The 14,668-nt window shown below is 47.3% G+C and overlaps 7 protein-coding genes across 7 annotated transcripts in view; 5 read left to right on the forward strand and 2 right to left on the reverse strand.

Moving 5' to 3' along the window:
• Positions 1 to 25: 25 nt before the first annotated feature.
• Positions 26 to 2,391, forward strand: Pmar_PMAR009581 (Phg1B, putative; the record flags this gene model as incomplete). Its single annotated transcript, XM_002785304.1, has 9 exons — positions 26 to 134; positions 185 to 294; positions 365 to 541; positions 740 to 916; positions 970 to 1,131; positions 1,187 to 1,336; positions 1,388 to 1,505; positions 1,568 to 1,700; positions 1,752 to 2,391. 9 exons carry the CDS (start codon positions 26 to 28, stop codon positions 2,389 to 2,391), a joined length of 1,776 nt encoding a protein of 591 aa, XP_002785350.1.
• Positions 2,392 to 2,752: 361 nt separating this feature from the next.
• Positions 2,753 to 3,854, forward strand: Pmar_PMAR009582 (hypothetical protein; the record flags this gene model as incomplete). The annotated part of the gene is made up of 1 exon (XM_002785305.1): positions 2,753 to 3,854. The coding sequence occupies exon 1, from the start codon at positions 2,766 to 2,768 to the stop codon at positions 3,852 to 3,854; it is 1,089 nt and encodes a 362-aa protein (XP_002785351.1). The 5' UTR covers positions 2,753 to 2,765.
• A 261-nt stretch (positions 3,855 to 4,115) lies between these two features.
• Pmar_PMAR009583 (protein phosphatase 2C ABI1, putative) lies at positions 4,116 to 6,140 on the forward strand. The gene is made up of 9 exons (XM_002785306.1): positions 4,116 to 4,229; positions 4,272 to 4,384; positions 4,464 to 4,665; positions 4,720 to 4,945; positions 4,991 to 5,093; positions 5,149 to 5,302; positions 5,344 to 5,594; positions 5,646 to 5,819; positions 5,869 to 6,140. Exons 1-9 carry the CDS (start codon positions 4,139 to 4,141, stop codon positions 6,103 to 6,105), a joined length of 1,551 nt encoding a protein of 516 aa, XP_002785352.1. The 5' UTR covers positions 4,116 to 4,138; the 3' UTR covers positions 6,106 to 6,140.
• Positions 6,141 to 6,809: 669 nt separating this feature from the next.
• Positions 6,810 to 8,755, forward strand: Pmar_PMAR009584 (protein kinase, putative; the record flags this gene model as incomplete). Its single annotated transcript, XM_002785307.1, has 11 exons — positions 6,810 to 6,858; positions 6,907 to 7,073; positions 7,284 to 7,379; positions 7,428 to 7,577; positions 7,633 to 7,739; positions 7,787 to 7,935; positions 8,026 to 8,097; positions 8,144 to 8,254; positions 8,317 to 8,471; positions 8,515 to 8,622; positions 8,654 to 8,755. 11 exons carry the CDS (start codon positions 6,810 to 6,812, stop codon positions 8,753 to 8,755), a joined length of 1,266 nt encoding a protein of 421 aa, XP_002785353.1.
• A 2,950-nt stretch (positions 8,756 to 11,705) lies between these two features.
• Pmar_PMAR009585 (hypothetical protein) lies at positions 11,706 to 12,413 on the forward strand (the record flags this gene model as incomplete). The annotated part of the gene is made up of 1 exon (XM_002785308.1): positions 11,706 to 12,413. The coding sequence occupies one exon, from the start codon at positions 11,706 to 11,708 to the stop codon at positions 12,411 to 12,413; it is 708 nt and encodes a 235-aa protein (XP_002785354.1).
• A 931-nt stretch (positions 12,414 to 13,344) lies between these two features.
• Pmar_PMAR009586 (aspartyl protease, putative) lies at positions 13,345 to 14,289 on the reverse strand (the record flags this gene model as incomplete). Its single annotated transcript, XM_002785309.1, has 1 exon — positions 13,345 to 14,289. One exon carries the CDS (start codon positions 14,287 to 14,289, stop codon positions 13,345 to 13,347), a length of 945 nt encoding a protein of 314 aa, XP_002785355.1.
• A 349-nt stretch (positions 14,290 to 14,638) lies between these two features.
• The window catches only part of Pmar_PMAR009587 (hypothetical protein), a gene marked incomplete at both ends in the record, with an annotated part of 567 nt that continues 537 nt past the window's right edge, over positions 14,639 to 14,668 (reverse strand). The window contains one exon of the mRNA XM_002785310.1: positions 14,639 to 14,668. This exon is cut by the window's right edge and continues 4 nt beyond it. Coding sequence (XP_002785356.1) covers positions 14,639 to 14,668 — 30 coding nt within the window.

The following is a 14,668-nucleotide window of genomic DNA, read 5'->3' on the forward strand; positions in this document are numbered from 1 at the left end:
ATCCTTTTCCATAGTACCCATCACGATGAGGTCCCCAACGGTTGCAACACTGGTGTTGGGATTGGCTCTTCTCTGTCAATTCATCACGAGTGGTTATGAGATGCTAACTATGAAGCGGAGCATGGTGACAATCAGTGAGTCCGGTTTCGTTATTGGAGGCATACTAAATTGGTGTCATGACCAGGTATGAATAAGGTATGGCCCTTCTCGAATCCTACAGAGACCTACCGTTATTATGATCTTCCCTTCTGCCAGCCAGAGGTTATTGGGACACATTGGATGAGTTTCGGGCAGGTGAAATTCACTCACATGCTGAACCACTCAATAACGAAATCTCCCTTTCATCTCTCTGTTTCATGCTCAGATCCTCAGAGGGGACAGACTAGTGAATTCAATATACAAGTTTCAATTCGGGATAGATTTGCCAAAGACTCAAGTATGTCAGAAGACTTTCACGAAGGAAGAGCTTGAGGTTCTCAAGGCGGCTGTGAAGGATAGCTACATGTTCGAGATGTTCGTAAGTCTAAGCTATACATCTCTTGTGAGTTAGAGTGACGCCTCATCTCACATTCAGGTAGAAGGGCTACCAGTCGTGAATCCCATAGGTGCTATGTCTATTGAGGATTCTGGCTCTCGTGACACCGACACAAAAGACAGGTTATACAGGTCTCTTTGTGTATTCAGCGCTCCAGTGATTTGCCATATAATCTTCCTATTTAGCTCTGTCACTCTGTCCTAGTTCTCTCTTAGGTATTTCTTATTGAACTATTTCGAATTTATTATGGGCTATAATAACGATGCAGTGGTATCGGTGAATATAACAGCAGACTTAGACCTGCAACATCTGATAGAGATCACCGATGTTGATGCTGCTACTAGGAAGCTGGACGTACCATTCTATTATTCAGTCAAATGGGTCAGTGATAATACTGTAACAGTATCTCTCTGTTATATTATGCTCCGGCTCAGGTCGAATCTCCTATTACCAAATCCGAGGCATTAGAGATGCAATTGAAGGCTGCATTGATGTCGGGTTCTGACCAACCCATCGAGATTCATATATTGGCCATCATTAACTCCTTCGTCCTCGTTATGCTCATACTATCATTGCTACTACTCGTTATCATAAGGGTAGTACGACTTTCCTCATCGTATATATACGTATTTCTCTATGCCTCTTGCCTAGGTTGTTCGATCGGATCTCTCACGTTATCTGGCTATACCCGATGATGAGCTGGCAGCTATTGAGGAGGAAACTGGTTGGAAACTACTCTATGCCGATGTATTCCGACCGCCGGCCCATAGGCTATTACTATCGGCAGCGGTTGGTGCTGGGGTAGTCTCGTTGCATTCATCTATCTATTGATGATATCTCTTCCTTTCTCAGACACAGCTATTGCTAGCCGTTGTCCTAGTCGTAATGGTTGGGTGTATTGGTTTGTATTATAGGAGAGGAGCTGTGATGACGGCAGGGATCATCTCATACCTCATCACCGCGGCATCAGGTCATAACCTCGAGCCCGCATAGTTTAACCTTCCTCCTCCTTTATTCCTTTTCACATCTCAGGTGGATATGTATCCGCAAGACTATATAACTCTCTAGGAGGGGAGAAGTGGGCATGGAACATCTTCGTAACAGCCATTGCATTTATGGGCCCTACTTTCGCTATATGGACGTTCCTTAATACCGTTGCTATAGCGTGAGGGCATGGGTGTGCATGCTGGAGGGTCATCATTGCTGCTCGATATAGGTATAATTCTACTGCAGCATGGCCCTTGGCTACCATACTCTTCATTATTACTATTTGGGCATGCGTGACTTTCCCTCTGACTGTGATTGGGGGAATCGTTGGAAGGCATAAGTCAATGAAAAAGAAGACTGAAGCTGGAGGCAACCTATTCCCTTGCAAGACCAATAAGCTTGCTAGAGAGATACCATCTTGCCACTGGTATCAGAGCTCTACTTGCCAGATGTTAGCTGCTGGCTTCCTACCCTTCTCTGCTATCTATATTGAGCTTCACTATGTCTTCAACTCGGTATGGGGTCCTAAGCTGTATACCTTTTATGGTATACTCCTGTTAGCCTCATTATTAGTATTCCTCGTGGCTGCTGCTGTTACTGTCCTCTTCACGTATTTGCATTTGAATGTAGAGGACCATAGATGGTGGTGGAGATCCTTCATATCTGGTGGTTCAGTGAGTGCCTTTTTTTATGTCTATTGTTGCTACTACTATATCCAAACGAGCATGACAGGTCTTCTACAGGTATCATTCTATTTCCTCTATTCCCTCATTATAGCATATGCAATCTTCCTTATGCTGGGTACCGCCAGTTTCCTGGCTACCTACTACTTCGTCTGGTACATCTATTCGAGAATTAAGGTAGATTAGCATATGTCAGGAGTTAAGTAGGCCTTACAGCTTGGTCATAACGCTGGTCCATCTTGGTGGACTTTTATTGATGGTTTGCTAATGGTTTAACGATGGCATTTTACAGTAACATTCAAGCAATCGACATCGGGGTAAAGGAAAAGATATTATCATTTACATTATCTTCGCTCCAGGCTCAGCTCGCAGTTTTTCGAATGAGAAAGAATTTGATGGTATAATTGCATTGTCGTCGTTGTCGTTGGTGCTGAGGACCATCGTCCCGCGAAGAGGTTTGTGTTAACGTTATGAATGATGGTATGAGTTGGTAGACTTCTTGAGTTAGAACATCCCTCTACATCATCCATCAGTTGCTTTCAGTAGCTGTTGTTGTTGCAATGATGGTTGGCATTCTCAATCGTCTTCACAGCAGCAGTAAGATGACAGGTATGGAGTTCCTAGGTGTCCTCATCTTTATCATTGGCTTCTATAATGTGGTCCTTATAGGCGGGGTAGGATATTTTACACGTGCTTGGCCGAGAGATGGTGAGGAGGTGTTTTGGGGATATGAGGATGGGTTATGGGATCATCCAGAGCCTAACTATAAGGTCCTACCCTGGGTAGCGGAGTTCTATGCTGTTGTTAGTGCTATACCTCTTGCTGGTATAACCTTACTTTATCAAGCTATACGGTATAGATATGATAGGGTAGTATTGGTATTATGTCTTATGGATGTATGGATGTATACCTGCGCATTCTTCTCACATATGACATTGTATCCACCTCTTAATGCTATCACACTAACCTCGGTCCTCACTAACTCTCTATATACCTTCTTCATGTATTCGTGGATGGCTGGTGGGCCGTTGAAGTCTACTCCCATACGTGCTATCCTTACTGTTACTATCTGGCTTTTTATCGTGCAGTGTGTCAGGACTCTGCCTGCTATGTTCGGCCATAGAGGGGGTGTTCCTGCTCTCTTGGTCATCCAAGTCCCGGCTGTTGTTGCCGCAGCTTCGGGAGCAGCATGGATGCGGCATAACTGTGAGGAGAGGGAGAAGGCCATTTATGGTCCCCTCCTTTTCTCTGGAGCCCTCCTAATCCTGGCCATGGGTGTCAGTGTTATCGAGGTCGTCTACGGCCAGTACTGTCAGGATCATTACTTTGGTAACTTCCCACTTTTCCACGTAATAATCCACACACTAGAGCAGATCGGTATTTACCTATACGGTGTAATGGTAGCCTCGATCCGGCATACCATCAATGAGCCCCGTAAAGGAGCTAAATTAGAGTACTGTGGTGGATGGCTACCCTACCTTAGATTGGCTTCTTCTAGCTGCTATGAGGGTATCGCTAGGTCGGCACCTAGTGTAGTGCCTAATGATACACCCCCTCGTGGAGGATCGGGTAGATATAATCTCAGGAAGCGTGTTTCCAAGACTCCTACTGGTCCCAGTGCTATGGAGGATTCTATGTCTGCTGAGTAGAGCTATCCTAGTTCTGTCAGCGTCGAGATGTTAGTTTCAGTTTGAGCGGTTGCAGGAGCATAATTGATGATGACCTCCTGTCTTCTCAATGTAGTTTTATTGTGACATAAAAGAAGTGGCGTTGCTAGTGTTCATGTCAACGATAGGGGTATTGTAGTCCTGCATTGGGCCGCTATTTCTTATATCAACTGCTCTTTATTATCGAGGCAATGAGTCTGCGTCGGGTGTGTCGGGCCGATATTGTTGCTGTTCTCTCCCGTTAGTTTCTCTCGTCAACTTGCTTCATGTCTCCCTCTCCTCACCCAGCTTCCTCGGAGGCTTCTTCATCCCGTCAGCAGCAGCAACAACAGCCAGTGGCTAACTCTGATACTATTGGTATTCTGTCTCTGATAGGTAGAGATATATGTGCTCCTTCAGATAACAAGAAGCGTGTACGGTATATCTGTTACTTGTGTCGTAGGAGATTCCCTGGCCTGGAACAACTGAATAAGCATGAAAGGCTCTCCGATCTCCATAGGAGCAACCTCGAGGTAAAGGTCGCTATCATAGTCTCTACTATAATCACGGTCATTGGAGGCATTATCATTATCATGCCGTCTGTACTTCTAGAAGCTGGAGCAGAGTACATTATCGCGACGACTTGAGTTGCGTCAACAGCTGCAAGCTATACGTAGGGACCTCGATGCTTTGAGTGAACATCAGAGTCCAAGCTGGGATGAAGGGGCAACTCAAGACATGGACAATGGTTTGAAAAAGCAATATAAACGTCAACAGTTGCAGCTAAGTATGAAGCAGGCTGAGATGGAACTAGGTCTGATGATGATGCTTGCTGATTGAGTGATGTTAATCCTGCTGCCTTTTATAGGGGTTTTGCATGAGAAGTGGGAAGAACGTCGTAGAGCTCCAACAACGACTCATATCGATCAGTCAGGAGATTCTCACAATCGTGCTGAGCAGTTGCAGAATCTCTCTAAGGAGGCAGACACTCGGCCGACACTGACTATGGATCCGGTTTCACTCAGCGATGGCGGGGTGAGCCTATGGATAGGTGCTGAGACGTGGAAGGGCAACAAACCTACTCAAGAGGACAGGTGAGGAGTCATGCTGAGGCAATGTGCCCAACTAACATACGTAAGGTTCGTTTTGGATATGAAAATTAAGACACCAGATGGGGATCCTTATGTACATGGAGTAGCTGTATATGATGGGCATAGTGGAGGTGCATGTGCGGACTATGTGGTAGTACTACTACTAGTAGCGGGAGTGGGGATGACTAGTAACAACTGGAGGGCAGGTAGAACATCTGGGCAAGACTATTACACAGTGTTTGCGGGCTAAGCCGACAGAGCAGGCCTTTGTGGCACGATTAAAGCAAAGTGTTAGGGAGGCATTCATACTCACAGATGACGACTTCCTACAGCTAGCTAGCAATCATCAAATGCCTGATGGTAAGAATGCCTTCTCGAAACAGTAGGTAGTAGTGTTTTAGGGACTACTGCTATCATTGGACTCTTCTGGGCTGACAGCTATCATCGTGTGAAATTGCTCACAGCTCATGTTGGTGATTCTCGTGGAGTTTTGGGTAAACAGGATGGCTCTATGTCGATGAGACTGACCGAGGATCATAAACCTAATCGGGAGGATGAGGCTCAGTGGATATCGGAGCACGGTGGGAACCTAGCTGAGGTCAATGGTATATGGCGGGTCTTTACTCCTACCGCAGTGAAGGTCGGAGATAAGGTAATAGGCATGGACTAGGAAAACGTTAGGGTTGGGATATGTTAGCTGTAGGTCCTGCAATGGGGTTTAGCTGTGTCGAGGTCTCTTGGGGACCTTCCATTGAAGAGGCCTCAAGCTGTTATCCAGGCCCAAGCCGAGGTCAGTGTTTTCGACATCAACCCTAATGAGGATCGGGCAGTTGTCCTGGCTACAGATGGCATTTACGATGTCCTCACTGATCAAGAGGTGGGCTTCACTGTCTACGGTCTATGCCGTGGTTACACATCGTCCTCAGGTAATATCTCTGATATCACCCCTCTCCAGCAAGCCATCACTCCGGCCGGAAGTGGGGGCTCGACGGATACTACGACGTAGTTATGAGCGGCTCTCTGATGATAATCTAACGGCAGTGGTGATATATATGATGCCTCCAGGAGTAAAGGAGACGCTTGACCTATCAGCAAAGAAGCGGCCATCGAAGGCCAGTGATGAGAGTCTTAGCTCTGAGAGTATCAAGCGGCAACGTAAATGATCATACTCTCACTAGTTGCATTATGCCGCATCTTCATACCCATTGGCTTGTGTTAAGGCTCCGCCCATTCTCTGTCCAGCTTGTGGCTGTTAGGCCAGGAGGGAGTAAGACCATCAGTGAGGCCGTACAATTTAAGTCAATTCACAGTCGGAAGTGTATGCACTATGCCCTATGAGGCACGTGACATTCTTGTAAGACATCACGTAACACGCTGAATCGAAGCGTAACGAAATCACGCTGCTATCACGCGTCGACGCGCAATCGGTAGGAGGTCAGCAGCAGTACCACCCACAATCCTTTCGCGAACAATTGTTTCCCTGGTCTTTGCAATGCATAGTATGCATACCCATCTCGGAGTTCTTCTCGGCCTTTCAGTCTCTGATCATATATTCGATGTATATTCTACAACCAGACGGGACTAAAGACACAACTGATAAGCATCTTTGGGCACTACCTGTTACTTTGCTACTAGCTGAACAGATGCGGCATTTTTCCTTCATGGGAAACCACCCGACCAGGGGTACAGAAGGGAGTGAGGAGACTGCTAGTAGTACGGCCCAGCCAACGTCCCCATCGTCGACGACTCAACGAATGAGGAAGATCCTCTCATTGAAGAAACATCGCGAATCACCTCAGGAGCAGCAGTCAGGTGAGAGATCTTCGGCCGGGCTTACCCAGAGTGAAAAGTCTCAGGGAAGTCGATGATGTCAGTGAACATACACGGCTTTCTCAAGTATGATGAGCAGGGCAAAGGTATGTTGATGGGGATCCAAGCTGGTGCTATTGAGCGGTCACTATCAGGTTGTGACCAAAGGGTTGTAGTAGTTGAGTTCCCTAAGCCGGCTGCTGACCTTTCATGCGGGTGGTTGGTGGACCAAGCACAAGAAAAATTCCGTGCACTTGGTGCAACAACTGGTCATGTAGTTGGATTGAAAGAGTTTGGAAATAAAAACGATCAGGAGGCCAAGGTAAAGCGATTTTCTGCAGCCTATGCTAGTAGGGCAGTCGTAGGATTCGTGGCTGATGGAGTTCAAGAGGCCCCTTACATGTTTAAGACCCAACGAAGACCTTGAGGCCATTTTCAGTGTTGAGGTACCAATGAGCGAGCACTGTCAGACAGTCTGTCTCCTCCGAAAGTCACGGACCGGATTCGTAGTGTTATCCTGCGGCCACTTCAGGATCTGGGAGCTTCCCCATATGCTACGAAAGCAACTCTCACGGATTTCGAATTCTTGAAGGTCATTGGAGACGGAGCTAGCTGCTCCGTGATCTTAGTGATCTATACGTTGTTGAGGCCCTTGAGGGATTAACATCTAACACAGGTCCGTCGTAGAGAGAACGGCAAGCTGTATGCTGTGAAGATGATGACCAAGGAGAGGATCCTTTCTAATGATAAGAGGATGGAGCGTGCTATGATGGAGCGTAAAGTGTTGGCTAAGGCCAGGCATCCCTTTATAGTCACTATGTATTGGGTAACACTCAGCAGCTCTGGCGAGTAGTAGCGCATAAGGTGCTCATTCCTCTCAGGCCTTTCAGACTTGTTCACACTTGTATTTCGTCCTCGAGTTTTGTGCCGGCGGGGAACTTTTCTACCACATGACGCAGCAAAATCATTTTGATGAGCCAACTGCGAAGTAGCATGCCAAGTTGACTGCCTCGAGCTCAAGTGTGTTGAAGCTAGATTCTATTTCTGTGAAGTTCTCCTGGGTATCGAGTATTTACACTCCCAGAATGTACTATACAGAGATTTGAAGCCAGAGAATGTCTTATTGGACCTTGATGGCCACGTTCGCTTGACGGACTTCGGTCTGTCCAAAGAGAGCAAGCCAGGTGAGACGGCGAGAAGTAGGTGTGTTCGAATGGCGTTCAGAGCTGAGTTAATGGGGTATAGTGTGTTCGGTTCTTGAGGGATTCTCGCAGACCCTGCCTCGCAGCTTACATCCTTCGTGGGTACAGCAGGGTATCTCTGCCCCGAGATGATCAAACGGGAGGGTAGTAACCTTATATTGTAGAACCTTCCTGTGAGTACGATGTTTAGGCCACGGGAAGCCTCTCGATTTCTACTGCCTCGGTTGCCTACTCTACGTCATGCTCACTGGTAGCTTACCTCACTTCCAGGGTAACTGGGACGAGATGTTCGCCAGAAGAGGTGATTGTTCCTTGTGCTGCTGCTGCTGCTGCTGATTTCAATGATAGTTTTCGGCCTTGCAGTTACGGGAGAGAGCCTCACGTATCCGCCTTGGATATCGACATCAGCTCAGAATATGTGTGACAGGCTATTAGAAGCCGACCCTAAAGAAAGGCTTGGATCTAAGGGTGGAGCAAAAGAAGTCAAGGAACATCCGTGGTTGAAGGATACTGATTGGGTACGCAAACTCAGTTGGGGTGATATACATGATGGGTTTGTAGGCGAAGTTATTCCGGAAGCAGATCAAGCCACCGATTGATCCTAGTGAAACGAAGAAAAACTTTTCATCAGAGTTCACTGACAGACCGGTTGAAGTAGGACTCACATCTGTGGGTTAATAATGATATGGATGCTCACTAGGCTGTGAAGCAACGTGCTTTCAAAGGGGCTGCTGCGTCCTCACCTACAGTGAAGAATGATGCATTCCAAGGTTGGAGCTATTCTGAAGGTGGGCGGGCGTAAGCCTTCTGGCCTCAGCTTCTTATCGCTTGACAGGTCCACCTAACAGCTCTGAGCCTGGGATGCCTCCGACTATTCAAGAGTGAAGTAATTTAAAAGTGTCCATGATGAGGTGGTGAAACCTTTATTAAGTCTATCGAAGTCGAGAATGGTTCTTTATCCTTCCAATCCAGTGCTAGAGTCGTGCGAGTGCTGTACAATTTCGGGCCCTACTCCATATAATGGTTTAGTGAAGATGCATCAAAGTGAAGGCTCGTTGTAACTCATCGTATTTGTGAAGTACATGGATTCTCCTCCCCATCTCCAGGAGAGGCTCTCCTGAGACCGACTATGAGCCTCCCGCTCTCGAGGAAGAGCGAGTGCATACGAGTTCGTTGTTGGGTCTGAGCTAACACTCAACCCAAATCCTCTCGACTATGGACTATCATCCTTGCTAGCATACTCCTTGATGCTCTCATGGAGTAGAATGTGACAATCTGCTTGTCAAGTTGGGGGGAGTCTTCCGAATCGGACGACCTGACGGGATCTCCAGCTGTGGTAGTGTCCCGTGCTTGGGAATCACACTTGATGGTGTGCCCGTATTATCCTCGTGTATGATTGCTCTCATACAGGCGCCTTCTGGGACTATCTGCTTCATCGATACTGTATAGCAGTGATCCATGCAGTACGAAATAAACAACTAAAGCTCATGTGTGTTCACGGAAATCCTCGAGACAATGTCTAGTTAAGACAGTTGTTTCAACTAGCATGGCAGCTATCCCAGTAGAGCAGAGGTGTGGTACATTGAAAATTAATGATTCATCTGTCGCATTTAATCATTAACCAGCTCATTATGTCTGGGAGGTAGTTCATCGTCCTTCCGACACCTTGAGCATACGTGTTTGAGCATCCTCTTATCCAAAGCAGGTACCAAAGTACCCTAAGGTTAATAGAATGAATGGGGTGAAGAAATGCTACGTGACTGAGATTACAATAACAAACTGTAAGTCGTATCATGGCGAACATATGTCAGCCTCCACCGGCATTCTACATGTTCGATTTCATCCTCTCGAGCTGGTTCAGAGTACCACTCACCATATCAGCGAGACCTAAGAACACACAAAGCTCATATACTGGGCTTGAAGATGTACATGTTGCTGAAGACAAGACCCAACCTCGCTGGGATCGTAGGTCCCAATGGGAGCGGCAAGAGTGAGCTGTCTGAATAGAGTATTTGAACTACCCATAGCCACCGTTCATGGTGGGTGACCCACCGTGGGTCTACTCGATGCCGTTTCTTTCTGTCTGTGTGAGGGAGTAAGGAGACTCCGGAATGACCGTTTCAAGAGTCTGCTGAATAGCAACTCTCTCAGAGAGTCGCGTGCGAGCTCTGCAGCAGCAGCAGCAAGGGTGGCACACGGGAGGAAAGATAGAAAAATTATTTCCTTCCGATCCGGAAGTTCCGAAGCAAATTTGAATTTTGAAGGAAAAATGAAGGGAAATAAAATCCCACGAATACGGGTATGCGGGAGGAAAACCTAAACATGAAACCCGAACACGAGCCTTGTGACTCTGTGGCGAGTTAGTTTCGGTTTTCCATGTCATGGCGCCAGTGAGTTTTAGGCCGCTGTAGCTCTTGGATGGTCAAACTAGCAGATAATACTCACTTGTGTGACCATAGATTGTGAATGTATGGCCCTTCGCCGCCTAATCGTCGGCGACATATGATGTCAAATAAAATGGGTCAAAATGATCGACATCATGTTGGATAGTCTATCTAACCGTCCAATCGGGCCATGCATGGTCATCAAGTGAGAAGCCTGTACTAGTAGTACAGTACTACAGGTGTTCTGGTAGTATACCATCCATACGTCACTGGCGATTGACATCGCCGTATTCAGGGTTGGTAGTGGGTGGGTTAAAATTTCAGAATTCCCTTGTAGACCGATACCCACGGTCGGATTCGCGAGTAGCTCAGCTCTCATTAAGAGCCGTACTACTATTGCGAACTACAATTCTATAATAGAACTTCTATTATAGTGATCGATTTCTCATTCATGATTCGCTAAGGTGCTTCAGCGTTACACAATTGTCTCCCAATCTTTCGAGTGCGTTGTGTTGGTATGGGCGTGCGCGTGGTGATACCTCCTTCCAGGGATTTCACAGACACTACACTCGTTAACTCATTCCGTTAATCAGGAAATTAAATTTTTTTCCTCGGCCAGCTCAAGATCGACTTCCCCGTCTGTGATGAAAACTCCGAAGTTCGGAGTTGGAAGTGGACCACTGCTCGGAGTCCGAACCATCCACTTTGACGTGGTCACCAGCGATCATCAAAGATGGTATACTATTGCACTCTGACGGACTACCCGGCATGGACACTCCATCTTCAACACCGACGGTCTTCTAATAACTACCGAAGGTAACACTACACAAGCTTCAAAATACCTCTGTAACTCACACACGCTACACAAATACCGGTCATCTTCTACACCTACGTCTTCGGCATCAACAACCACAAGTCCTACTGGTTCATCATTGCCGAAGCCCACAGATGAATCCGACCCACTCCTATGCGAAGGTACTACCCAGCCATCGTCTAAGAAGACCCCAACTGCTTCCTTTTCAACTACGCCTACAGTCCTAACGGCGACATCGGAGACCAGCACACATGAATGCCATCATATCGATGCACTCAAAGGCAAGTCCTCTCATAATGCTGCTGAGGAAGACATCGACTACAACGTCGACATACTGGGAGGCTCTACACCGGTCTTCCCACTACCACCTGAGGGCTACCAACTTATAGACACCATCTACAGCAAAGAATGGTGCACTATCGGTATTCTTAAGCACCACGACGGCAATAAGGAGTACTATGTCGACTATAGCGACCAACTACTACAACTGGCACTCGACAATCAACCCAGGCCTGTACCATCTACTCACTACTTCCTCATAAAAGCCTCCACTGATGAACGTCACCAAGCTGAACAACGAATTGAAGCTCTCATCAGAGAAGGCAAACTACAACCAACTCAATCTGCCGACGTCAACAACTACACCACCAACTGCCAGTTGGTCCAACTGGTATCCACGAGTTGGTAGAAAACGTGTCCGACCTATTCAACCAACCCTTAGGACAAACAACCTCGTCAAGAAGACCATCCACAAGTATACCATCAAGGACTGCCAAAGCAAAATCCCTCGCATCATCAACAAGTATAGATCATCAATAACTGCTCACGCCATGGACATACGTGACGCCTACAGAGCCACTAAACTTGGTCGTAATCTACAGCTACTCAGTCAAATCAACTACAAAGGCAAGAACTGGACCTACACCTACATGGGTAGTACCGACGGCAACTCTACCAATCCCCAAGTTCTCGAGATCATCATCGCGCATGCAATCGGGGAATTGGAACGGCTCGGCACTTATCCTGGTGTACTAATAAGTTATATGGAAGACTTCCTCTACCTCGGCGGCCTACCCGAAGACATCGACAAGGCCATAGCCCACTTTGCTGGCTATGGCATGCACCTGACTACCGACAGTCTGAACCGCCCGGACTCTAATGATCTACTGGTACTAGGTCATGAAATCTGTGACGACGGTAACTCCCAATACACTCTGGCAAGCATGGGATTTTTTACCATGGCACATCTTGATCATCAATAACTGTCTCGCCGCGCTAGTATCTCGTCTACGGGCTGTCAACGATCACAAGTGGACCGACAACATTGACGACAAGACCCTCGACTTATTGAGACGCTGGCAACAACTACTGAAGGCCAACCCACCTATACCAACCCGCCGACATATCGATGAAAATACTCATGTTTGGTTCGACTCCTCCGACTTACAGTAAGTCACTTACTAGGTTCTATGGTGGCTACCCAAAACGCGAGCCGGTTCTCAGGAAGCAATGGCGATGGACCCACCAAGAACGTGCACTACAAATTAACGTCAAGGAACTAACCACGGCTTACAATGCACTATCTACACTCGTGTCCTATAAGCTTGACACTGGTCAACAATTCTCCAACATCATCCTCTACGGCGATAATCGTACTGCAAACTCTGCCCTATCGGCTGGAAAGGTCTCCACTTCAGGCAAGCAGTCTACCCTAATGCAACTATAGACCTCATCGAATGAGGACTGATTTTTACTTCGCAATCGTCGACAAATGGATAATCGTAATAAGAAGCCTCGAGCATAAGCCTTTAGTCCTGCGACTATTCTCACAGTTATAGTGTCGTCCTGGGAGCCCCAGGAGCTTTATCAGATGCCGGGTGATGCTGGTGTATGACGACTATGCTATCGACAATGCGGCCACTCGGGGGGAGACGGCGGAAATCCAGGAAACCCCATTAATGCAACCCAACAAAGCTCGAGCCAGCCAAGAGAGATCAGTGCACAGCTAAGGATGTCTGCGTAGGCACAGTAGGAGACATCAGAGGGAGCAATCTAGTGTCGGACAAACGCACACTACCATGAACTACTAGTTTAAAACTAGTCTCTCCTCTAAGAATGTTGACTATATGTCCAAGAATACAGTAGAACCCTCTCTGACTAATCATTGTGTCCCCTAATGGAGAATAGTGTACGCTACTTGGTCTTAGCGAAACCGATCTTATTCTCTTGGTAATCGAAGAGCAAGTATCGCCCAGGAAGGACGAGGTTGCCAATGGCCCAGGTGTCGCTGTCGGTCAGCCCGAAGAGCAACAAGCAGTGGCGACCATGGAGTCTGATATATTGCTCTTGAGGGATCTCCAGGGGAACACTCTGTCCACCAGCACCCCTCATGAACAGTGTCACCGGCTGAAGACTTTGGCGATCAGCGCAGTTGATCTCAAACGAGTCCTCATAAGGCTGGAACTTTACGGGCTTGGTCGCAGTGGACTGGAGATCTTTCAGGAGTTTATTCCTGTAAGATTCCGGCATGAAAATGGCGGTGGCGCCAGTGTCGATCTCAGTAGACATAGGCTTCCCGAACTTAACCTCTGCGTTTGCTCCCACTTTCATTCCAATAAGTGCCACTTTCCAGTAATCCTTCGCACTTGGGACGAATACCATCGGCCCAACGTACTTTGTAGGATCTTGCCCGCCGAGGAGGAGCTCCCCGGTGGGCTTGGCGGTAGAGTCGAGATACACAGAGAACATGTTCTTCCCTATGAGCCTCTGAGCCTTCGGTTTGTCCAACAGTTGCTTGATCAGCGGTTCGTAAGGTGCCGCTTCTTTATGAGGGTATCCGAGGCCAATCAGTGACGGAGGGAACGTATCCTCGAAATTGAAATTCGCCATCAGGCCGAAGTCGATGTTCCGCACCACCTTCCCTCCAAAGAAGAATGCTCCCGAATGCTTAAACAGTGTGACTTCCGAACCGTCTTGGAAGGAGAAGACTTTTGTTGGCCCAGGAGTGCACTCGGGAAGGCACGCATAACATTTGGAAGGAATAGTTTTACACCCACCGGGCTTGACACTTTCGTACCATTTGCGCCAAATGAAGAACGTTAGAGGAGAGCCTGTATCAACCAATTGTCGGAAACTCATAGCGTCAACGGTGATGTCGGCGATGAGAAAAAGATCTGGCCTACCAGGATCATATACATCTAGTGAGATTGGCAACCTCAGAATAAGCTCTGCGTGGACTACCGCGAGGAGAAGGAAGCGAGCGAAATAGAATGTCATAGCTTGGTCGAATCCTGAGGGGCCGAGAAAGCTCACACGCATTCTGTTTGTTATCTATCCGCAACTATTGAACACAAATATATCAAAGTTTAGTCTACCACATAGAGCGACTCGTAATACTATGACCGTAATACTAGACTAGAAGCAAGTAGTACAGCTCACGTGACTTTTCCCCATTGTTACGCTAGGTCGCGGATGGAAGCCTGGGATTTTAGTGCTTGATACACTCAGTGTGTCGAGG

This window comes from Perkinsus marinus, assembly GCF_000006405.1.
Source record: "Perkinsus marinus ATCC 50983 genomic scaffold scf_1104296933122, whole genome shotgun sequence".
Classification (NCBI taxonomy): domain Eukaryota; phylum Perkinsozoa; order Perkinsida; family Perkinsidae; genus Perkinsus; species Perkinsus marinus.